Source organism: Pelmatolapia mariae, linkage group LG17 (assembly GCF_036321145.2).
Source record: "Pelmatolapia mariae isolate MD_Pm_ZW linkage group LG17, Pm_UMD_F_2, whole genome shotgun sequence".
NCBI lineage: Eukaryota > Metazoa > Chordata > Actinopteri > Cichliformes > Cichlidae > Pelmatolapia > Pelmatolapia mariae.
This window is the reverse complement of record NC_086242.1, coordinates 18,248,997-18,272,048: the sequence shown is the minus strand read 5'-3', so window position 1 is coordinate 18,272,048 and position 23,052 is coordinate 18,248,997. Positions and strand designations below refer to the sequence as shown.

The following is a 23,052-nucleotide window of genomic DNA, read 5'->3' as shown; positions in this document are numbered from 1 at the left end:
TCCAGAGGCGGCATCAAACAGATTTCATTGCGCTTGGTGATGTAAGGCTTGGATGCAGCTATTCGGTCATGGAAACTCATTCCATGAAGCTCTGTTCTTCTGAGCTAATGTGATTGCCACATGAAGTCTGGAGGGCTGCAGCGATTGCTTCTGCAGAAAGTTAGTGCAGAGTTCACCATGCGCCTTGGCATCTGCTGACCCTGCTTTATGTGGCCTACCACTTCATGGCCGAGTTGCTTCCACTTTTCACTAACAATTGACTGTGGAATATTTAGTGGTAGTCTGCATGCCTAGCTGCTTGCTTTTTATACACCCGTTTCCATGCAAGTGATTTTTGACAATATAGCGTATCATGGCTGACACCGATAAGGTATAATAAGAGAAGTATTGAGGTCAAATGCATATTCGTACAGAAATATCTCAAGAATTACAAGCACGCCAAGCTGGAGCCACTGAGCAAATGCATTTCCATCAAAACAGCAAAGCCATTATAAAACCACTTAATAAATCTCACTGGAGTGTCGCGTCGACATTCATCTCATCTATCAGAGTTTATTTGGAGGAAAAACAGATACAGGAAGTGATGAAAGGGTGACGTTCTGTGTAAGAGCTTTATTTTCTCCATATATTTTACAAATACAAGCGCAAATGTTCATTAGACTCTTGACAATAACATGTCTGAAGTACTTTGAAGAGATAATGGAAATGAAGATCCCACCAGTTTATCTGCAAAAAGAAAAGGAAAGGTTAGGAAAAAGTTTCAAACATTTAAAAATAAAAACATAAAAATGAAATCCACAACTCTGAAAACTACTCGGTCCAATTTCTAGTCTACTTTACTAGAACTTAGGACCCTTCCACAGCTAGTTTTCATTACACTAGCCCAGTGGGGCTCTTTACATTACAGTCTACCACTGTTACCTCCTCTGTTAAGACCAGCCTCAGTTCCTGAGTTCAGCAGAGGTTGAGGAGGAGTAGATTAGGTCGGAGAGGAGAATTAGTCATGAAAGAATCTGACAGCTTTTGGGAATTTAAAGACATGCATAGCTAAGTGGGAATCTTTTGGGAGGAGAGAAATAAAAAGGGGTTTCCGAGGTCAGAAAGTTAAGAGTGAAGGGAAGTTAGAGTGAATGAGGATCATAATGAAGGGGTGAGTCACAGGAAAAATTGTAAATGGATGGAGGAAGATAGAAAAGTGGGAGAGAAAAATGAAGACGTGGTTAAAACTTACAAAGCAGCGGCTCCAGAGATGATCTCAATGAGCTCCTTGGTGATGACGGCCTGTCTGGTACGGTTGAAGGTGAGGGTCAGCTTGTCAATCATCTCAGCTGAAGCGAAGGGAGAGAAAAATCAGTCACGGTCAAATTTAAATCTTTGTGGTGGAAGGATTAAAAGCATGACTCAGCACAAACTAAATCATAACATGTTACAGTTATAGAAACCCATCTCCTCCAACTCCTCTCAGCTTGTTTTCCATTTGTCATTGTTTGAAGCCTTTAAGAGCATTTTAAAGAAGAAACACTGGCAGCCACCACTGCTGCCCGTCAGCCTCCTGTTAGATGCACCTATGGTATCAATTTGAAAAGCCATCACCCTTTTAGTTGATGTAGATGCAAGAATTTTAAAATCCAAGGCGACTTCCTTCTTGAGTCATCGTATTCACAAACTTCCGTGTCTATACCATCCACCCACCCGGCGGGGTTGCGATAATACCCCATCAGTCTTTTACAACTGAGGGATAAAAACCCAGTCATTGTGACTTTGGATTCTGTTACCATTAATAATCATTAATATACCAAATCTGCTTACATTTGTCTATAACATGCCCCATTTCAATGTCTACCAAGATCCAAGAGGTGTCTTCAACTTGCTTGATTTGACAAAAACAACTCCTTTAACAATGACATGAATCTAAAGACCTAAAAGTACCCTTGTTAGCAGGCTGAAACTGGAAGAGCAACCAAGGAAGTCCCTCAAGCCTGCTTGAGCTTGGATGAACCATTTTTAGTTTCTGTGATTTTTCTGGAAACCTAAAGTTAAACTTGGGCTTAGGGCTGTTCGATATAACGATATATATCGGATGACGATATAAAAACGTCTATCGTTTCATTTTACCCTATCGTTTGTTTTGTGGTGTCGCAAAATAAACTGTTTACGGCAATATTTTTTCATCATTTTGATGGTCACTGTAGTGGCTATATTATTTTTTCTTAAAGTTCTCCGTTTCTCTTGTATTTAATATAACCACACTACAGACAGACAAGCGCTTGTTTTTATGCGTTGTCGTTAGCAACAACGACGGTAAAACCGCGTGTCAGCTTGTTTATTTTCCACATAAACCTTTCACAATAAAGCTCAAGATCCTGTTGAGACTTTTCAAAATAAACTGAATCACGTGAAAGATGCAGAGTATTTACAGATGAGAAGCAAAAGAGAGCCGTCAGGTGCTAAAAAAAATAAACCTTAGACTCAAACGTTAGAACAGGCTTTTCCCCGCAGCACGCTGTGTAATAAATACTCATAAAGAAAACGGCGGCCGTTACAACCTATGTCTAAAAATGTATAGTTTCATGCATCAGTTAAAACACTCGACTCTAGGTCCATGACACCCAGCTTGAAACACTTCACGCAAGTCGAGCTGCCCGAGATTCACAGAATTTACAGAAAATGTTACATTTTTGTGATTTATATCGTTATTGGACGATAGATGTCTTAATATCGGGATATGACATTTTGGTCATATCGCACAGCCCTACTTGGGCTCTGTACTAGAATTTCTCTTCGAACGTCACCTTACTGCATATGTAATTTGTCATTTTATGTGGGTTCCTTTTTGTTATGCATCTTTAATTACTTGCATCTATAGATAATGCTGGTGTTATACTGTAAATGAAGGCTATTTCCCAATAATTTTAAGTTAATTTGAATTAAACCCATTTGAAATGCTAAACCCAGAAATACTCAGCACCTATGCTATAAGTAACTTTCCATAAACTGCTATGACCACCTTATCAGTCTTTAAACACTTAAGCTTTCTCATGACAGCGTTATGAAACATCTCATATTAGCTGCTATGCTAGCTACTGCTTATATATTTAGATGCTGTTTCCAAAGGCGATATAGCTGTTGGATGATAACTGTTAAAGAAATATTCTAACATCAGTACATCTTTTAAAATGATAAATAGTATCAGCACCACTCTGACTTCTAGAAGAAAATAATAAAAGACTGCACGTTTGGCAGGAAGTTCAGATTCTTACAGGCGTTGTTGCTGGCGCTGTCCATAGCAGTCATCCTGGCGCTCTGCTCGCTGGTGGACGACTCCCTCAGGGCCAGGTAGATGATGTTGACCAGAGTGAACTCCTGGTAGTTCCTTAACACATCAGCATCAATGTCATCATAGATGCCCATGCTCTCTGTTGAGGGAGAAGAGAGATGATCAACATCTCTGATGGCTCCGTGTTAAACTGATTTAACAAAACAACTGGTGCTACCTGAGTTAGCAACTGTGTCTATGGAATAAATGGGCTTCTGGTCCGTCTTGTAGGAGATAACAGACCTGCATGACAGGGAGGGTCAGTTAGCTTTGATCTGGATAATAAAACAGAAGGAAAACAGTGAAACCTCAAAGCCTGTTTGTACCTGAATCTATTGAAGATGACAGAACCCTGGTCAAACTCATATCCGGAGTTGAGGAGCTCGGCGGCAATAACTGAAGCATCACCAAAGGTGGGGGGCTTGCGGCCAATCTCCTTGCAGTTCAACATGATGTGTTTTCCATGAGTTCTAAGGCAGAACAATAGTCGTTGTGATCAGAGCTCAGCAATTAGTCTTAGACTAGATCCTCAGTCTACAGCTTGAGCTTGCCATCATAGCTGTCCTACAGTATGGATGGAAGGAGACACGCCTCCAATCCAGAGTTTGAAGGTTTACGTTAACTTTGTGTCATAACTGTGCATGTGACAAGAGTCAAAGCTCAGAGGAAAGAAGCAGCCTTCTTAAAGCCAGACTCCACTGCAAAAAACAGAATTACATTTCACAGAAAACCGGAGCTGCAGTTCTGCTTCTGTGACCTTTGAGTTTTAATGCATGAACTAACACATTAAAATATCAAGGTCACACAATAATACAAATCAACCCAGTAAGGTAACAGCAGACAAACAGCTCCTGTGCGAGATAAAATTATACCCTCAACCCCCCAAAAAAGGAATTAAAAACAAAACATTGAGGTAGCCTAAATATTACTTTAATACACCTTCCATGGAATAAAATAACCAATATTCACATAACATAAAGGACAGAAAAAAAAAGCTAAATATCCCTAAATACCTGCTGAGTGAAGCCAAACACTAGACTACATTCACATCCCTTCACAGTGAGATGATGAAGATGATGATCATCACACTGATAAAATGATATAATGATGAAAACCTTGAACACACCTGTGCAGCAGAGCCTTCAGCTTGTCTCCCACATTGATCACCATCACCTCCTTGCCAGCGCCGGTCAGGTTAGCGATCTCACTCTTGATGGTCTTTGCCACACCGGAGTGGATGGCGCCACAGAGCCCACGGTCGGAAGTCACACCAATGATCACGTGCTTGGCGGCTTTCTCCTCTGGGGCTTTGATGTCAGCCTTCTCATACAGGGCTGAAGAAAGCAGTAAAACCTTCAATCAACAGCTGAATTGGAATCAATATTAAGCTTCAGTCAACGTGACAGTGAGATGTACATACCCAGAGCACCGGTGCCATAGACACGTGCTGGTTTCAGCTGCCTCTCAGCACGAGCATACTTGGCAGCGGCGACCATTTTCATGGACTTTGTGATTTTCTGGATGTTTTTGATGGATTTCAACCGAATGGTGACTAGAGGGAGAAAAGAAATGACAACTGAATGCCATTTCACACACTAAGAAACAAGGTATCCATCCATTTATTATTGGCGAACCTGCAAAAACACTTTAATTCTATTATTCACAAAACTAAAATTCAGCAAATTAATTGTAATTCACTTTTGCAGCTCTTAGTCTATTTTTTTTTTTATTTCCCTTTCATTATTCACTACTTTCTGATGTTCTCATCACAGCACCTATGGCTCAGGGTAGAAAGGTACTATGCAAGTACAAGTTCAAATTAGGTTTAACAGTTGTTAAATGTCTCCATTAGAGACTCACATTCAGCTTGAATTAGAAATTATGTAATATTCTCATGAACATCAATTAATTAAATTTAACTTGTTTATTCCTTTTTCATTTTGCTATGGAAAGTTAAAAAACACTGATTACACATAACATATACTGCTAACGAATTTAACGCTCGTGTCACAGGTACTTCATATCAGCAGTTAACCAAATGCTAAGATATCAGGGCTGAAATTGATGGACTGAGATAACCCGAGACTGCCTGCTAGCCTTTGCATTAGTGCATTAGCTTAATAAAAAAAAAATTATATCATGCTTTGTTCTGGTATCAAGTGACACCCAGTAAATGTTTGCAGCTTTGTTAAAAGGAATATTAAAGATTTTGTGTGAGACCATTCAGATTTTGTATCTGAGATGTGTTATGTTTCTATCAGAGTAGTATACAAAGTACTTACTGTCCTTCAAGGTAGCCATGTTCCTGACCTGCCCCCTGTGAACAGAAACGGTGTATGTGAGCTTAACCGACAAGCTTCATCAATATCCAAATACATCCTAAACAGCAAAAACACCAGTTTACAGCACAGACTCATGTTAAATGAACCTTTGATATAGATTTAGCTGTTTGCTAAACCTGAAGGAGAGCCCTCATCCTTTAGCTTGGTGGCTAACTACACGGAGAAAGCTGTGACAGTTAACTCTAGCTGTTCTTGTGCTGTGTTAGATAATGCAGTAAGATAAATTGCCCAGAGGCACTGATAATATCTCACTTTTTCCCCTCATATTGAACAATGTCAGCTCAGTTAGCATTAACGGCTAGCCGGCTGAACGTGTCCATTGGCAGCGCTGTCATTCATTAGCCGCGGCCTGCACGATAGCGCGCCCTTGTATTCAATAACTGCAAACGGTGCAGTCTACACGTCACACACTCACTCCCGCTGCATATCTACTTGAAGTAAACTTATAAAATACTGCATTTAAAGCAGCGGAGAAAGTATATGAAAATTATTCACTTTACCATTGTGGGGAGAACACCAAAGCGCTGCTCCTGGCGAACATGGTTAGTCCTATGAAGGTCAGACACGCAGGACTGCGCAGGCGCAAGTCAAAAGCAAAATGGACGAATTGATGCCTTCACGGACTTCATGGAGCTAATCTGCTCCATCCTTCGACAATTTTCCAAAAGTTAAATCAATTATTGTACATTGTCGCAGTAATTTATCCAGCATGTGTTTATGCTATTTAACATCTACTTGTTACAATACAGTCTCTGTAAATGTTCCCTTTTACCAGCTTTTACCAGCTGAAAAGACTTCTGCTCTTTTTCCCAGGAAAAAAAAATTTAAAAAAATTCTCGACTTACTGTCAAAATTCTTACCGTTAATGAAGTACTCCTGAAGATTCACCTGTTCCCATGTAGCATACGCATACATTTTTTTACTTGTGCATAAATAAAAACTTCTCATGCTAGCAGCCAGACATACATCTTCCTTTTGTAGCTTATCTTTTACATGTAGTTTAAATAAAAATAAATTACTGAAAAATATTGAATTCCACAAAATATTTGCTTGGGCTATAATTAGCATTTAATCATATTAGCTAGCAACATCTTTTTTCTTTTTTTGTTGGTTTGTTTCGAGTATTTCTTCTTATTTAGCAAAAGAAAAAAAACCTTTTAAATCATCTTTTAATCGTTTTTTCTTGTAGCACAATTAAATAAAATGCAGAAATATTAGTTAAATGTTAAAACAGTTAAAACATTTTGTGAATTTGTTTTCCGGAACGTTATGTACACGAAAATTTCAGAAAACACAATCTTTATGAGGAGCTCAAACGCGCAGCAAGAGTATCGCGAGTTTTTTCGTTTATTCGCGAGGGTATGACGTAGAAGCACACGCGGAAACTGTTTACCCTAGCAGCGAGCGCTCGTTTGAGCAGCGTTTCGAGGAAAAACACAGATTTTTTTTAATCATTTTATAAAGTGTTTCGTGTTAAAGGTAACTAGTCATAATGGGAAAAGCAGATTTTCTTTCACCCAAAGCGATAAGCAACCGAATAAAAGCCAAAGGTCTACAGAAGTTGAGATGGTATTGCCAGATGTGTCAGAAACAATGCAGGGACGAGGTAAGATGTTCATTAAATGGGTCGTTTTTTTTAGTTGTATTCGTTGTACTTCTAAATGATTTTAAACTCTAAACTGTGTTTTTGATGGTGACAGAACGGATTTAAGTGTCACTGCATGTCCGAGTCCCACCAGAGGCAGCTACTGCTGGCCTCGGAGAACCCCACCAAGTTCATGGACTACTTCTCAGAGTGAGTTACGTCATGTTTCTTCTTCCGTCATGTTTGTGATTTAATGAAAAAGATCGTAAGCCTTTATTCTTGTTGCTTTTCTCCCAGTGAATTCAAAAGTGACTTCCTGGAGCTGCTCAGGAGACGATTTGGTGAGATGGGGTTTGCTAGTCATCCAGATGTTTCTGCAGCAGCAGCTGTCTGTAGTCAGTTATAAGAATGTTTTTTGCTCCTTTCTCATCCACAGGGACCAAGCGAGTACACAACAACATCGTCTACAATGAATACATCAGTCACCGGGAGCACATCCATATGAACTCCACGCAGTGGGAGACTCTGACCGACTTCACCAAGTGGCTGGGCAGAGAGGGTAAGCTGGTGTGAAACACTGCACTACAGGGTGGTCTGAAACCTACGAAAAGAATAAATATGGTCTGTGGAAATGCACTCTTGTGTTTTTTCTTCTGTAGTAAAAGTGTTTTGATCACAGCCTAGGTGTTTTTATGAATAGTTTTAAGCAGGGTGAAATTAGGTGGGCGTTTATATATTGAGCAGCTTCGCTTTCAACTACAAACCACATCTAATCAATCATTTATGCAGTGCTTTATTCTATAAGAACATATTTAAATGACCAGTTCACAAAAAAGTGTGTTGGGCTTGTTGATTGGACAACTACAGGCTGCTGATGGTGTTTCTTTTAACTGAAATGCTGGTAACAAGAGGAAGTTGCAGAAGTAGCAAAGATAGATGAGTTGAAATCCACAGCTACAGACAGAGCACAGGTAAGGTGAAAAAGACATCGTAGGCAGGGTGGAGTGGCTGCAGATGAGTGTCAAAGATGATTTGTGATAGAAGGAACACAGCAAGTGAAAGAGAAGGTTTACCAAATGGAGTGAGGCCTGCCAGAGAGCTGGAGGTGGCAGAATTGAAGATGTTAAGATTTTAATTCTGAGTGACCATGAGGGACAGGATTATAACTGAGTTTATCAGAGGAACAGCTCAGGTTGAGCAGTTTGGGGGCAAAGTTAGAGAGGCAATGCTGGGATGGTTTGGACATGTGCACAGGAGGGGCAGTGGATGTACTAGACAAAGGATGTTAGAGATGGAGCTGACAAGCAAGAGGAAAAAAAATAATCAAGGAAGACATGCAGAGGAGGATGCTAGGGATAAGAAATGGAGGTAGATGATCTGCTGTGGCAACCCTTAAAGGGAGAGGAAGAAGATTCAGCTGTGGTGAAAACTAGGTGAAATTAGTAATGAGTAGTTTTCACTTAGAGTCTGTATTTTTACCTTTCATCAAACCACCTGCTTCCACAGCTTGGGCAATAAAAAATTACAATTTTTAAGGAGTGAAAAACCTGAAAAACTCTTTTCTTTGTATTATTGTAGGGTCTTTACAATATAAAGCACCTTGAGAAAACTGCTGTTGTGATTTGGTGCTATATAAATACACAATTGAATTGAATTGGAAATTGATGTCCATTATGTATATGTAGATTGATGAGGCATTAAAAATCACTGACTGGTAAATTGACAGGTCTGTCATCTAGATGTAACCTTTTTGCAGTTAATGCAAAGGAATATAATGGTACTTTAACCTTGTTTGAAATCGTCAACAGGTTTTTGCAAAGTTGATGAGACCCCCAAAGGGTGGTACATCCAGTACATTGACCGCGACCCAGAGACCATCCGACGCCAAGAGGAGCAGGCGAGAAAGAAGAAACAGGAGCTTGACGACGAGGAGAGGAGTGCCAGAATGATCGAGGAGCAGGTCCGCAAAGGCCGTGAAGGCAAGGGCACCGATGTGAGTACCAACAGGGCAGACCCAAGCCTCGTACTGTATTTGCTGGTTCAGCTCTTTATAATCAAGGTGGTTTTATTCTACAGGAAACTCCAGTCTACACAGAGCTCAAACGGGAGAGTGAGGAAGAAAAAGGTTTGTGTTTTTTCTTATTTTCTTAATACATTTGCTAGTAAGTTTTTTCCCCCTCACCCTTACTTATTTCTGTCTTGCAGTTGCTTTCAACTTGGGTGCCTGTTCTGCTGTCGCCGGCCCCTCCAAATCAAGGTACAGAGGTCTCTGTGTAAGATACATTAATGTAAAATACTTCAGCCTTTCAGCCTCTAACTGAGTGCTCCTGTCCTCCTTTAGTTCGGTTCTGGGTGCTAGTGCGCTTAAAGCAGCATCATCTTCGTCTTCGACCTCAGTAAAAAGGAAAGACTCCAGCTCAGACTCCAGAGGAGGGGAAAAGAAGAAGAAATCAGCTTTGGAGGAGATCATAGAGGTTGTGATTCTTATTGTGTTTGCATTGTCTTCGGTTAACTGCAGCCAGGTTCATTGATCAGGTATGTGATTCCTTTTTGCACAGATGGAGAAGAAAAAACAACAACAGCAGCAGCCGGTCAGAACTGATTACTGGCTGCAGCCCAATATTATAGTAAAAGTAATCACCAAAAGACTGGGGGAGAAATACCACAAAAAGAAGGCTGTCATCATGGTAAAGTATTTTCTTTAGATTTAAATTTGGGTTGCAGTGTGTAAACTTTAAAGGCCTGTGGTGCTTACATCTGCGGATCCTTTTCATTCATAGGAGGTACGAGACAAATACACCGCAGTGGTAAAAATGATCGACTCTGGAGACAAACTGAAACTGGACCAGAATCACTTAGAGACAGTTATACCTGCCCCAGGTATAAATCACAGCTCTATAAATCACAGAAAAAACGTTCTTGAAATGTTTAATTGTTCTGGTAGTAAACCTGTTCTCAAACTTGCTGCAGGTAAACGAGTTTTGATCCTGAACGGTCCTTACAGAGATATGGAGGCTCTGCTAGAGGGCATTGATGAAAAAAATTTCAGCGCTGAACTCACTCTTGACTCTGTAAGTATTTCGACCTTTCAGCTTTTAATTATCCAAAGGAAGTCCCTGTGATGTTAAAACATAGTTTTGTCTGTAAAAATTAATGTACTTCTGTAGTCAAAAGTCTTCACATTGCTTTGTTTGTTCAATCAATAGTACAGATTCTAACGATATTCCATAAACAATGAGTCCTTATGTTTATAAAGCTAAAAAGAGCTTTTGTGAATAACAAATTGCTTAATTTATTTTTTTAATGCAGAATTCTCTTAAGCAATAATTTCTGATGACACTGAATTAAACAGTGTTTAAACCATTAAAAATGGGGTGCCCCAGGGCTCTGTTCTTGGGTCACTGCTATTCATTATAAATAAATATTTTATTATTAATAATAATAATAATACAGTTTAGGCTCCACCACGTTACGTCTGCCTTTAATAACTTCCAGCTAACACTTTTTGAATTCAAACTTACCTGATATTAAAACTTTTAATATCACTCTAATGGGTTTTGTTATTTTATTTATTTCAGTTGGCACATGAAACAACCAGTGCAGTAACCATAAATTAAGTTTTCATATTCTATAAAAAATTTTGTGCAATTAATCTTTGTCTCGGTCCTTGACTATGTAGACATTCTGTACTGGCACACTACCCCATCAACACTTAATCAGAACCCTGTATGTCAGAGTGCATTATGCTTTATCACTGATGACAAACATCATTTTCATTACTTTTCTCTGTATCACACAGTTGGATTGACTTTCAGGTAGGGTTGGGCGACTGGACGAGTATATCCACTATTGACGATAGGCTGAGCCCATCGTCAGTAGTTTTTACAATTTATTTATTTGCCCATGAGTAAGTTTGCTAATAATGATGGAGCTAATAGAAGCAGTCAACAGAAAAAAAATAATAGCGCTGTTTTAACAGCACCCTCTTTCATCTGCGAGCAAATGCACCTTCCTCAGAGTGCGCCCAAATGCTTGTTGATGGAGCTGCAGAAGCTGGTGATAGCCTAACTTACTCAGCCGGATGGTGGACACGTACATGCTCATGCAAGTTAGCCGTGTTTGAGTACTTTGCTCGCACTATACGTCTGCACAAGTGGCACACCGCTTTGGTTACATCCTTAGGTTTACCTCTTTCATCGGGTTTAAAGCCAAAGAAATCCTAAATTGGCGACTTTATATTTTTTTAGTGCTGTCAGCGTTAACGCGCCGTCATCACGACTAATGCGCAGACTGAGTCAAAATCCCTGAAATGTCTCTGTCAACGCATTTCGGCAGTTTGTCCAAATTTTGTTCATTCTGCGCTCCAGATGGGTTGAGAGCATTAGTTGAGAAACTAGTTCGTCCATGTTTGGACTTCTTCTGTGTTGTAAATGCGCAAATCAGTCCGTGCATGATTAAATCAGCTAAATGATTTAAGGCTTCCCAGTGTGTCAAACAGTTTAGGAATAATCTAATTTCACAGTATTCATTATATATTAAAAGAAAAACATATTTAGTCAGGCTGTAATAGGCCCAACTATAACCAAATTATTGCTCCCTATTTTCAGGATTAATATTTTGGGTTTGTTTTAGGTATTGTCAAAGTTCTCTTCTGTTCTGCTATAGCCATTCAAATGTCTTTTCTTCTTCATCCTCAGGGACCTCAGAAAGGAAAGAGAGTGGACATTGCCTACGAGGATTTCTCAAAACTGGCCTGAATAAGCATACTTCCTGTTTAAACCTCAGGTAGCTTTTTAGCTGAAGGACTCTACTGTGTCAGAGTTTATTCCCCGGGAATCTCTTGTGTATGTCCCATAATTCACCTGCTTGAACAAACCAGAAGAACTTTAAGCAGTTTGTTTTTGTTTGTTTTTATTTAGTATTCGAGTCAGTTTTGACATTTCAGATGTATATTTTCTCAAAATAAATTTGACAAAAGTTACTTCTGGTGTCCTCTGGAAAATAAGATTAATAAATTTAGTTGCACATCAATGGAAAAAAAGACATTCCCCTTAACTCATATGATTCCTTTTTAAATGGTTCTAATTTTCTCTACTGACCCCTGGGGATTAATAGCAGGACAGGGTAATTTAATGTGGATCTGGCTTCTCAGGGCATGTGGAGGAAGCTGCTTAGATTTGGAACAATGTATTGTGAGTAGTGGCCGTCAATGAAGCCCTTCCCACTGTTGTGAATGAACCAGCAGTAGACGTTGGAGCCGCGCTTCTTATCAAGCCTGTAGTCCTTCTGCCACCCCCTGACACACACAAAAACAAGAATGTAAAGTTTTAACAAGAAGGTTTCTTATTAACATTTTTTTTATTGTTGTTTTTGTTTTTGTCTTTGTTTTTTGTGGCTCAAGACATACCTGGTGACAAGCAGCTTGTTGCCCTTCACTTCCATAGTGGCCTCCTTCTTTAGAGGGTCAGCTCCTTTGTGGATGTCATATAAGCTGACCTCAGGCTCAGTGGAAAACTGCCCTGTGGGACCACATTTTTAGCTTAAACTCTATCTTTGATATTTAATATATTGTAAGCTCAAACATGAGCTGAATTAACACAAAAAGACAATATGAGAGCAAGAAAGGTTCTGCTTCAAATGCATTTGCACTATTGCATCTCGTAAAGCCAAGAGTATTGGCCTTACGAGATTGGCCTTATGTGATTAAGTTTTGCAGTTGGTGCCAGATAGGTTGGTCTAAGTATTTCAGAAACTGCTAATCTGATGGGATTTTCCCAGAGAGCTATTTCTAGGGTTTACAGAGAATGGCCACCCAGTTCTCTGGGAGAAAAATTCATTGAGTTAGAGGAGAATGGCCAGACTGCTTCAAGCTAAAAAGGCAATGATAAATAAAATAACCATTTGTTACAACCAGCGTGTGCAGAGAAGCATCTTGAATCTTGAAGCAGATAGACCACACCAGGAGAAAACCACAATGGGTAAAACTCCTGTCAGCTAAGTACAGGATACAAAAGCTATAATTTATACAAACTCACCACGATTGAATACTAGAAAAAAAATTGCCTGGTTTGAGTCTAACAACCACAAATAATACTTTGAACAAACAAAAGCATGATGTTTTAAAAGTAGTTAAATAACTGGGATGTCACTTTTGACCAAAAGAATCATGACTGATTTTTAATTGAGCAGTCTTAATTGTGCTTACTGAACTTCAGTGGTCTTCTTTGTACTTTGTATTGTATGGCAAACACTTCAATATTTATATCAATAATTAGATCTTCCTCTGTTCCACTTTTGCATGGGGTTCCTCAAGGCTCGATCATGGGACTCATGCTGTTTTTATTATCTTACCCCTGGGCCATTGCTAGCTCCTTGATTAGTATCTTATAACACTGCCATGCTTTACTTCTCTATTAAACGTAACAATTTTGACAACATTAATGTTTGATTACTGTGAGGATACTGTGTGTTTCACACCACCTAGACCTACCTATGAGTCCGTGGACTAGAGGTGAATACTGGTTCTCATTGGGAATGTAAATCCCAAGAAAGTCAACATTAACAGGGTGTTTCTTCCACACACGGTGAAGCAGCACCATCACCTGGGTACTATTATTTATTGTGATGATGACATTAGAATTCTTTACAATGGAAATCCTTATCCTGAAATAGAAACAAAACAAGTTTAGCCAAAAGGACCCGACAGCAAGGTAGAAACTGCGATTAAAGGTAAGTCAGCTACCCATCCTGTCTTATTTCAGCTGTAGACCCCCAGGTGAAGGAGTGGTTGTTTCTGCCATCAGTCATGGTGATCCCATCAGTACTGACAATCACACTGATGCCGTCCGGCTGGTAGTAGATGCCGATGGTGCCAAAGTAGGTGCGATTGTTCACTTTCTTAGAGCCAATTAACTGACCATTCACAGTTACACCTTAAGGACAGGAGAGGGAGGTTAATCTATAAACTATTGTGTCACATAATATTCAATTAAATTTGGAATTTAATAGACTAAAGATTGGATAAATTAAAATTCACTTCAGGTCTGCAACATAAACTGTACATAAAAGATGGAGTGCTTTATTCATTTTTTTTCTACTGACCAGCAGGGGGTGACTTTTCTGGTTACAAAAATAAGTCAGATTGTGAGAAAGCCTCTGACAAAATTACCTTTCCTCTTCCTTTTAATTCCTCAGAAAGCATTTTCCTAATGAGTCTAGGGATTTATCTTATTTAGCCTTATTTAGCGGTATGCCGTTGTTTGTAAATTATAATGGCTACTAGAGAGTGGTTAGTGTCCTCTGGTTCTCTGGGTCCTCACATGTGTTGTCTAGTTTCAGAAAACCAAGATGGTGACTGCTAAAATGCTACAGTTCTGACATAAAAATGGAAGTCCAACCAACCACCAATGTCATTTTGGCTACTTCAATCTTTTCTATACAGCTTATGATCTGCAAATTACTTAGAGAAGTCGTTATGGTTGTTTACAGTAGTAAACTGTAGATATAGTCATGAAAAACAAAACACCAAAACATATTTCTTTGAACATTTACTACCTGTTCCACTGTCAGAAAGCAGGTTAAGAATATGACCGGGTTTGGAGTCAATGTTGAAGCAGATGTCCATGTTACTTCTGGGCAGATGGATGATGAAGTGAGGGTCGTTATCCACTGGAAGAGATGCACTGAGCTGGTTACTCACTGTGTCGTGTTCACAGGGAACACTGCAGCTGGAAAGGTACTCATGATGCTCAGTAAGTGTGTGTACAGCCTGTATTACCTAGGTTAACCTGTTGCGGCAGAGTGTACTCCTTTGGACCCTCCAAAACCTCACCCATTGTGGGTGCTGGGGTTGGCATGTGGACCCAGGGTGGAGGCTGGTAAACAACTCTCACAGGAGGCGGACCACTTGATCCTCCTCCTGTAAACGTGAGAGAATAAAGTATTATATTTTGCATGTACAGCATTTCATTCATATATGTATGATCCCATTTTGTGCCCTTTTATTCTACATGTGCTTTAAATGCTTTAGGATCCTTTCCCTTCCTCATCTTCCTCAGCCGTGTAGCACCTGCTTTGTTTAGTGTCATGCTGCCGTTTGCCATGCACCTGAGCAGCAGCCATGTTTGGGGTCCTTTGGAGAGTCAGCCAGCAACCTCTCCGTGGCATCCCCGCTCTCCACTAGCAGAGCAGTGAACGGAGTGACAAACTGATGCTCCACAGCCAGAGTCATGATCCGCTGGGTGATCTTCCTCTTTTTGACAGCTGTTGTAGCCAGAGACCTGGAGGGGAGCCACACCGCAGCTGTCAAATACTGACAATTCCACAAATTTGCTGTTGTCTTCAAGGATATTTATATAGAAATCATGTTTTCTTTCAAGGGTTTGACTCTGCTTGTATTAGAGGGCCATTGACATTACTTGCTGTTATATTCCAAATGATATTTCCATGTCAAGCTTAGATTTTGCAATAATGATCAACCAGATATGTCTCCTGTGTATAAAGAAATGAAGCAACTGGTCAGCCGTCACCTTTCACTGATCAGCTGTTTAATGGTAAGGTAAGCCCACATCTGGCGGGCAAAGCCAGTGAAGGAGTGCTGCTGCTTGGCCAGCTCTGCGTCCAGCTCTGTGGTGTCAGCGTCCGTCTCCAAAGTAATGTCCAGGCGTGCCTGCAGGACGAAATGTACCACGGGATACAGGTAGTAAGGCTTCATTCCTTCATGTCCCTACTACTCGGGCTATTTTTTAGAGTTTGGATAAAAAATTGTCATTTAACCACAGAGCCCTATAGATTTATGATTTACTTATTCGTGGATTACTGAATGGGGATGTAAGTGTTTTTTTATTTGTGTGACTGGGTGTGTTGCACTTACAGCAGACCCCATGGTGAAGCTGGTCAGCGTGTTGCTCTCAGACGGCAGCACCTTCCCAGCCACCACCAGCTCGGAGCCGCTGAAAAATTTATCAAAGTGATTCTGGGTGACTTCTGCAACTGAGTCCGCTTGGAATTGAACAGTGATTTTCCTCAACAGGGGAGAGGAAACCTGGCTATAAAATGCCTGTGGAGAGAGAAGAAAAGGAGGTGATAACCGACAGTTTTGATGGTTAAACAGGCCATCATTTTCTGCATCCAACAAAACAGGTAGATTTTATCTTACAGGAAAAATCTGTTGTATTGTGATTGGCACAACTTTCCATTACCAAACTGAGTCTCAGAAAATAGTTTACCAGTGAGTGGGAGTATGATGCCTAAAGATGAGATGCTTGAAGTATAGGAATGCTTTGGACTTTAGGAAATTGGAAATTTGGAGGAAGAATATAAGTGATGCAGAGTTGGATGGGTTTTTTTGTTGTGTTTCCTTGCCGTACCCGTAGCTGCTCTGCTGCATCATGGTTGGCGTAGATCCTCTGAGCCATGCCCCTGTTCTCCATTGCAATACGTTCCAGGAAATCATAGTCCACGTCGAAGCCGATGCCGAGTGAGAAGAGCGAAAACTCCTCCCTCATCACTCGCTTTACATTCTTCTGGATTGCACCGAGCTTGATCTCACCTGCAGAAAACCTGGATCAGCTGTTTCCATCTAAAACTACTTCTTCTACTCCACATTAAAGGCTTTAGAATCACCAATACCTAAAATCCTGGTATTAAAAGACTATACCAGTATTTCTATGACGCCTTCTTAACCACATATCATATATTGGATGAAAAAATGCAAACTTTTCTGCAGTAGGGCTGACTAGTTTATATGTCTTTGGTCACATTAAGGGCTGAAAAATGAAGCCAATGCAGAATTTAAATAGCCATTTGGGGGTGGCTCCATTTGTGGCATGACCTCTTTGAGTGACAACTAGGAGTCAAAACAGGCTACTAGCTGCCTGCAAAGCTTCACCTCAACTAACTTGAGCCTTTTAACTGTTATTGTGTTGCTGCTGTGCAGTAAAATGGTTTGTTGTGTGGCTAACTGTACCAACAGATCATCTTAGAGATCTGTCCTTCAAATTTGGGGTTTGAAAATCTTCTGATGCTTTTTTAAAACTCTTATTAGCACTAATAGCTTGCTAACTCATCTTGCTAGTGTTAGCTGAAAGTGATCCATTCTTTTGTCCAAGTGTGGTCATTTCTGGCTCCAAACGTCCAAGATGGCTAATGAGAATTAGCTGAATCAGGCAGTCTTACCAACAGTGGGGTCTCCATCAGACACAAGAATGATCATGGAGACGGAGCGAGGGTCAATGACCCTGTGATTGGACGCTCTCACCAACATCTGAACAGCTCTCAGTAAGGCCTCGTTGATGTTGGTGCCTGCAGTCAGTAAAATCCAAACATTAACATGGGAATGGTCATTCGAGCAGTCCTTTTGATAATAGGATAATAATTATTGTGTTATACCCCCATTGGGTTTAATGTTCTCAATGTATCTCTTGGCATCTGCAATCTGAATGGAGGAGCCAGGTACAAGCTCATCACTCCAGCAGCGCACATTATGATTAAAGTCTATGATGCTGAAGTAGTCATCGATGGTCAGGTCGTCCAAAATAGCTTTCATGGCCTGCACCGTCTATGAGAGAAGCTTGGGTTTAAATGTATTCTGAAAAAACACCACTGGGCTGCAGTGTTTTACAAAAGATGGAAGAGGTATGAAGATGGAGCAGGAGGAGCCAAAGTGCACCAAATGTTGACCAAAGAGTAAACAACTGTTGCTTACTTGCTTCATTTTGACCCCCCACATGGACCCGCTGACATCAATGACGAACACAATGTTTTTTGGAAGAGGGGAGAGGTTGGACGGAGCAAAGAAGTAAACAAAGTGGCCATCTGAGACCTGCGGGAATATGGAGAGATTGTCATTTCTAAACGACTGTATCAATAAAATCATGTTTTACATGATACTTGTAGGTTCAGTGTGTGATACCTGCAGTTCCCCAGCATTGCTGTCTCTGTTCACATCATATAAAACAGTAATGACACCCTCTACAGCGCTTTCTGTGCAGTTTTCACACTGCTTCTGTTGCTGTACGGTGGGCTTGAAGACAATGTGAGCCTGAGGACAAGAAGTAAAAAAGGGGAAAAATATTTTTTCAGTGTTTATTACTTAGTAAGTGAGGGCGAAGGAAGGTCTGTATATATAGTCCTAAAGTTTCTTTTTTAATTAAGTCAGGATCACATTTATCAGTTAAAATGATATTTAAAATAAATTATATATATTTATTTTTAATGTATTTCTTTTTTCAGAATTAGTTGTATAGCTATCTAACAAAAACAGTTCCATGAAAGTTTGCCATGAGATCAAAAATAAATTAATATATTAAAAGTAAAACAAACGTTTTCAGCTATATGGCACTGTGCTCATGGGTTACTTCAATCTCATGGATATTTATTTAAGTTCAAAAAAGAGGAAGAAGTTAAGATACTAAGAAACTGATAATTACAATAGGAACACAAAATAATGTCATAATAACAACCAAACAGCTATTCTTATTATATTGTAAAGGTTTATATTTTACACATATACACATATTTCTGGTGTTACCTTGTCTTTGGTGGACGTTACTTTAATTAGATCTGCAAACTGCGCTCCAAAGGTGTTTGATGCCTTTACTGTTGCAATTCCTTTCGGCTCAAAGATGTACACGTCCACCTGAAATGTCACCGCATTAGAAAGGATCGCCAGATGAAGTGCACGTCCACATTATTTGTGACCTTCTCACCTGGAGCTGTGGCACCAGCCTCCCTGGCTGCAGGTGCAGTGTATGCTCGTAGAGATTCAGCTTCCTGTGCATCATCTCCTGGTAGTGCAGCTCAAATTCAATATTGCTGCCCGAGGGCACATGGACCTCTGTTTTAAAGGTCTCCATGTCCTGGGAATTAGTCCTGTGAAGCAGAAAAAACAAAAGAGTTTAACTGACAAGCTGCACAAAGGAGATGAAACCGAGAGGCTGTTCTGCTCCTGCACCTGATGATGCCGGCTGCCTTGTTTCTCGCTCTGGCCTGAGCGTACAGGTTCCTGGCCACCGTCTTCTCCTTCACTGAGCCCACAAACGTTATCCCATTCACATTCCTGAAGGGAATATACGGTTCAATTATATCTGCCCCTTTCACTGGATTGCTTGCACTGAGTGAATCTGGGCTCACATTGTGAAGTTGGTGATGAAAGCTCGTTTTGGGATCTGGACGTTGAAGGCAATGCTCTGGGGAGTGGAGCCTGAATTGACCACAGAGCTCCTGACGATGGTGTGGGAAAACCGTGAAGTGATGCGGCTTTCCACTTTGTAGCTCCTGACAGTGATGTCATCTCCACGGATGGCCTGTGCAGAGAATGAAGGAATATCTGAACGAGATTTTGAAATTTCCCAGACATTTCATAGAGATGTTTAGCTTTTCTGATCAGGATAAAACTTAATTTTTAACTTTGTTTTCTTTTGCTCACCAAGTTTTCCTACATTCAAGTTTTCATAAGAGGTCTTTCTCTGATATTATATACTTTAAACCACAAACTCATTGCATTCTGTAGCAACATAAATCAAGTTTAAGACCCAAAGGTATCAGATATTTCCTAAATGTTCATTGGATTTGATCTTAATGCTTTTTTTCTATTTTTAAATTACTTGCTCAAAGGCAGGGGTGTGTCTAACCCATGGGGTGTCTGCTTCCCAAAAACACCCTAAAAACAGTCTTCCATCATGTATATATGATAAATAAACAAGCCCCTTTCAACATTACTGTGATTATTGTACAAAGCTACATCATTCATTAATATGATGCATATTATTTTGAAAGTACTGCAGTATTACAGTTTTAATTAACGAAAGGGTCTGAAAACTCCTAAATACTAGATAATGGCTCGGATGGTGTTAAATGAAGCTAGTTTTTCACAGTGTATTTTTTTTCTAATGTAATACATGATTTCCCATGGGCCCACACGACTAGTTATTGTCCCCCTTCTAAACCCCGACCCCCATGGCCTCACAAATCCTGGAAACACCCATGTAGAGAGACATTAACATCATTTATTGCCTGTTAAAGTATTTTGCTGCTGTTTAAGGTATAAGGAGAAAGAAAATCCAGAAAGAAAAGTCAGACTTCACAAAACGTTTCTGCTAATTTGGCTTCTAAAGCAGGGAAACAGGGGCAGCAAAGGGAAGCAGAGCAGGATTTACACTGAACAAAGTCAATAACCTGTCAGTCACGAGGATCTCTTCAAACAACAGCGTATTGATTATCAGATAAGGTTAAACTCTGTCACAGTAGAGACTGCTTGAACAACAAGCGAGGGGTCATACCTCAAAGTCTTCCTGCTCCTCACTGGTCAATATCGCTCTCTGAAATACACACAGAAGTGATCAGACTATCTTAATGTGCTCTCTGAGGTGAGATTATGCATCAGTAACTGTTATAAAATTTGAGCAGATGTAGAATTTAAAACGGGATCAGAGTGGCTTTGTTTGCTGAGCTTTTGTTTATTTTTGAAGAATCAATATGTGAATTCCATGGATTGCCGAATACAAGCGTTGCAACATCAGTGAGAAAGACAAATCCACATTTCAAGACTCTTTATTCAGTGTGCAGGTAAAATAAAAGTCCGACTTTTGAAAAGATGCTCTCACCTTATGTCTCTCCCGATGATCCTGCGTCTGTGACTAGCAGAACAAAGAAAATGAAAGTAAATAAAACATCTTTGGAAATGTTTTCTAGTCATTTAATGTCATTTAGACTCATTTCAGAGGTCAAAAAACTCTGATTTGCCTCTAATTTTAAGATTTCTTTTAGTTTGTTTTCATTTTAGCCACAATAAATATAAACATGTAAGAATCTTTCTTGATAGTGTAACAATAAGCATGAATTTCAGGGAATAGCTGCTTGTAATTTGTTGTATTTGGACCTGTTGCCGGTCAAATTTCAAGACAGTCATTTAGATTTAATCTTACATATTTTATGCAGACTGGCTGTTACATGGAACACAAGTGGCTCTCTTGTAACGCCAATGAAAAGCATAAAATTCACTTAAAATTACAGGCGTAAAAAATTGTGTCTTCAATATGAGGCTAAGACTACCAACACAGTTTTACTTAAGCTTAAGCTTGAATATATATATAAATGTTTATTTTAACACCTCCCAACTCACCATCTCGTCCTCCCATTCCCCGTCTATCACAAACTCAAAGCAGCAGCCCTGATGAAGGAGCAGGAGCCCCAGAAGTAACACCTGAAGACGCCTCATGTTTCTAGGTCTGTGGGCTCGTGTGCACATATCCTCACACGGAAAACACACAATACAAAACAAAGCAGTGGGAAAGGGAGAGAGAGAGTCCTGCAGGGGAGCACAGCTGAAGACCGAAGGTTAAAATCCACTGAAGTGAGTGGCCCCAGTCAATATTTGTTGTGTTTCATGTAACCCACACTGCAGAAGGAAACTTTGAAACTCGGCCTGCAGTATGAGCAGGATAAAAAGGACAGGTCTGAGTCATTCACAGATTAAAGAGGGCGCTTCAGAGCTGAACATCAGGGTGCACAACTAACCAGGAACCATTCTAGTGTGTTTCTGTTGGAAAGCCAGCTTTGCAAAATGCCTCTATAGAAGAGCATTTTCAGGACTTGAATCAAATAGGGCAAATAGTGTCTCGGTTTGGCCATCTCGTGGCCAAACCGAGACCCAACTGCTGACAGCTTCATGATAAACTTTTGACCTCCTTAATACACTCATACTAAGCATTTAGGGAAATACTGTGAGTAAAATCTGCAATTTTTAGACTATGTAAAAATGTGCTGCACTTAAACCACCACCCAATGTAAGGTTCATGCCACACATGCAGCACTGGTAATTACCAAAATCTTTATTTTAATGTTTCTGTAATGTAACGCACCAGTATGTGTAAGCGCTTTAATCACAATGTTTTAAATGATTACATATAATTAATGTTTTCCATTAATTTTCTAATTTATTTAAAAAAAATAGTAAATTACTTCTTTAAAACGTTTTATTAAGATACCAAATTACAGTTTTTACATTTATTTCATTCCTGAACAAAAGAAATTGTCATTTAAGTCCAGCCAGCTCAATACGAGTATAAATACATGAATTCAGTTTGTTATGTATCTAATAAACAAAAAAATTAATTTTAATTTATTGCACATTTTTGACAGATTTCTAAAATATTTGTGTTCTCTTGTTTTTCTGACAGGGGGTCTAATAAATATGTAAGCACTGTATTTATTTATTTTTTTAAAAAAGCCAAAGATCAGTGCTGTAATTGTGATAAAGTACTTTAAATTATAAGGAATGTGAAATAATGTCATGGTAAGTGATAAAGCATCTAAAATGCATCTGTCGCGCTTCACAGATAATCATTCAACATGTCAAGACAGATGTGTTGTTTTGTGTTTTCTACCTTAAATGTTCTTTTCACCTAAAATTCATGTGTTTAAAATAGTTTCAAACCTTAAAAAAATAAAGTAAACCCATCAACAGAATAAAAAGAGTTATAAAGTGATGAGTTAAAGAGGTGACTGTAGTTAAAGGATGGGCTGTACTTTTGTGTACACAGTAATTACTATTTAAAGCTGTAGTCGCTGTAAGAACATTCTTCTGTACTGTGACTGGATGAAAAGTTAATAAACAACAGCACACATCTGAAAACACTGCCAAACAACTGCTAGTAAAAGTCTGCCACCTAGTGGTGAAGAATATATTTTATATCTGCCAGCGCTAATTAGAAATGGTGTCTTTAAAACATTGAAATATGAGCGCACACACAGAACCTTTGAACACATTCTCTAAACTTGTTTTCTTTTCAGTTCATTTCACAGTGGTT

At 39.6% G+C, this 23,052-nt stretch overlaps 3 protein-coding genes across 5 annotated transcripts; 1 reads left to right on the top strand and 2 right to left on the bottom strand.

Annotated features, from left to right (window-relative positions):
- Window positions 1–592: 592 nt before the first annotated feature.
- atp5f1c (ATP synthase F1 subunit gamma) lies at window positions 593–6,239 on the bottom strand. Of its 3 annotated transcripts, XM_063460469.1 has the most exons (10): window positions 6,159–6,239; window positions 5,599–5,633; window positions 4,737–4,868; window positions 4,443–4,650; window positions 3,643–3,786; window positions 3,495–3,559; window positions 3,261–3,416; window positions 1,232–1,328; window positions 922–948; window positions 593–726 (listed from the first exon to the last, which is right to left on the bottom strand). In XM_063460469.1, exons 1-9 carry the CDS (start codon window positions 6,197–6,199, stop codon window positions 942–944), a joined length of 885 nt encoding a protein of 294 aa, XP_063316539.1. In that variant the 5' UTR covers window positions 6,200–6,239; the 3' UTR covers window positions 593–726; window positions 922–941. The 3 variants fall into 3 exon arrangements, with proteins under 3 accessions (XP_063316539.1, XP_063316540.1, XP_063316541.1); XM_063460470.1 differs by lacking the exon at window positions 922–948; XM_063460471.1 differs by lacking the exons at window positions 593–726; window positions 922–948 and having other exon boundaries at window positions 1,228–1,328.
- Window positions 6,240–7,033: 794 nt separating this feature from the next.
- On the top strand, window positions 7,034–12,192 carry kin (Kin17 DNA and RNA binding protein). Its single transcript, XM_063500803.1, has 12 exons — window positions 7,034–7,264; window positions 7,359–7,453; window positions 7,541–7,584; window positions 7,680–7,802; window positions 9,052–9,236; window positions 9,320–9,368; window positions 9,449–9,500; window positions 9,585–9,717; window positions 9,802–9,930; window positions 10,024–10,123; window positions 10,214–10,314; window positions 11,941–12,192. The coding sequence occupies exons 1-12, from the start codon at window positions 7,151–7,153 to the stop codon at window positions 11,998–12,000; spliced, it is 1,185 nt and encodes a 394-aa protein (XP_063356873.1). The 5' UTR covers window positions 7,034–7,150; the 3' UTR covers window positions 12,001–12,192.
- A 183-nt stretch (window positions 12,193–12,375) lies between these two features.
- itih2 (inter-alpha-trypsin inhibitor heavy chain 2) lies at window positions 12,376–21,461 on the bottom strand. Its single transcript, XM_063500802.1, has 21 exons — window positions 21,366–21,461; window positions 20,848–20,880; window positions 20,524–20,562; window positions 19,376–19,548; window positions 19,197–19,301; window positions 18,952–19,114; window positions 18,774–18,881; window positions 18,156–18,284; window positions 17,949–18,065; window positions 17,633–17,801; window positions 17,420–17,545; window positions 16,612–16,793; window positions 16,116–16,301; window positions 15,772–15,911; window positions 15,350–15,522; window positions 15,021–15,161; window positions 14,798–14,911; window positions 13,986–14,175; window positions 13,734–13,906; window positions 12,651–12,762; window positions 12,376–12,539 (listed from the first exon to the last, which is right to left on the bottom strand). The coding sequence occupies exons 1-21, from the start codon at window positions 21,459–21,461 to the stop codon at window positions 12,392–12,394; spliced, it is 2,817 nt and encodes a 938-aa protein (XP_063356872.1). The 3' UTR covers window positions 12,376–12,391.
- Window positions 21,462–23,052: the final 1,591 nt, after the last annotated feature.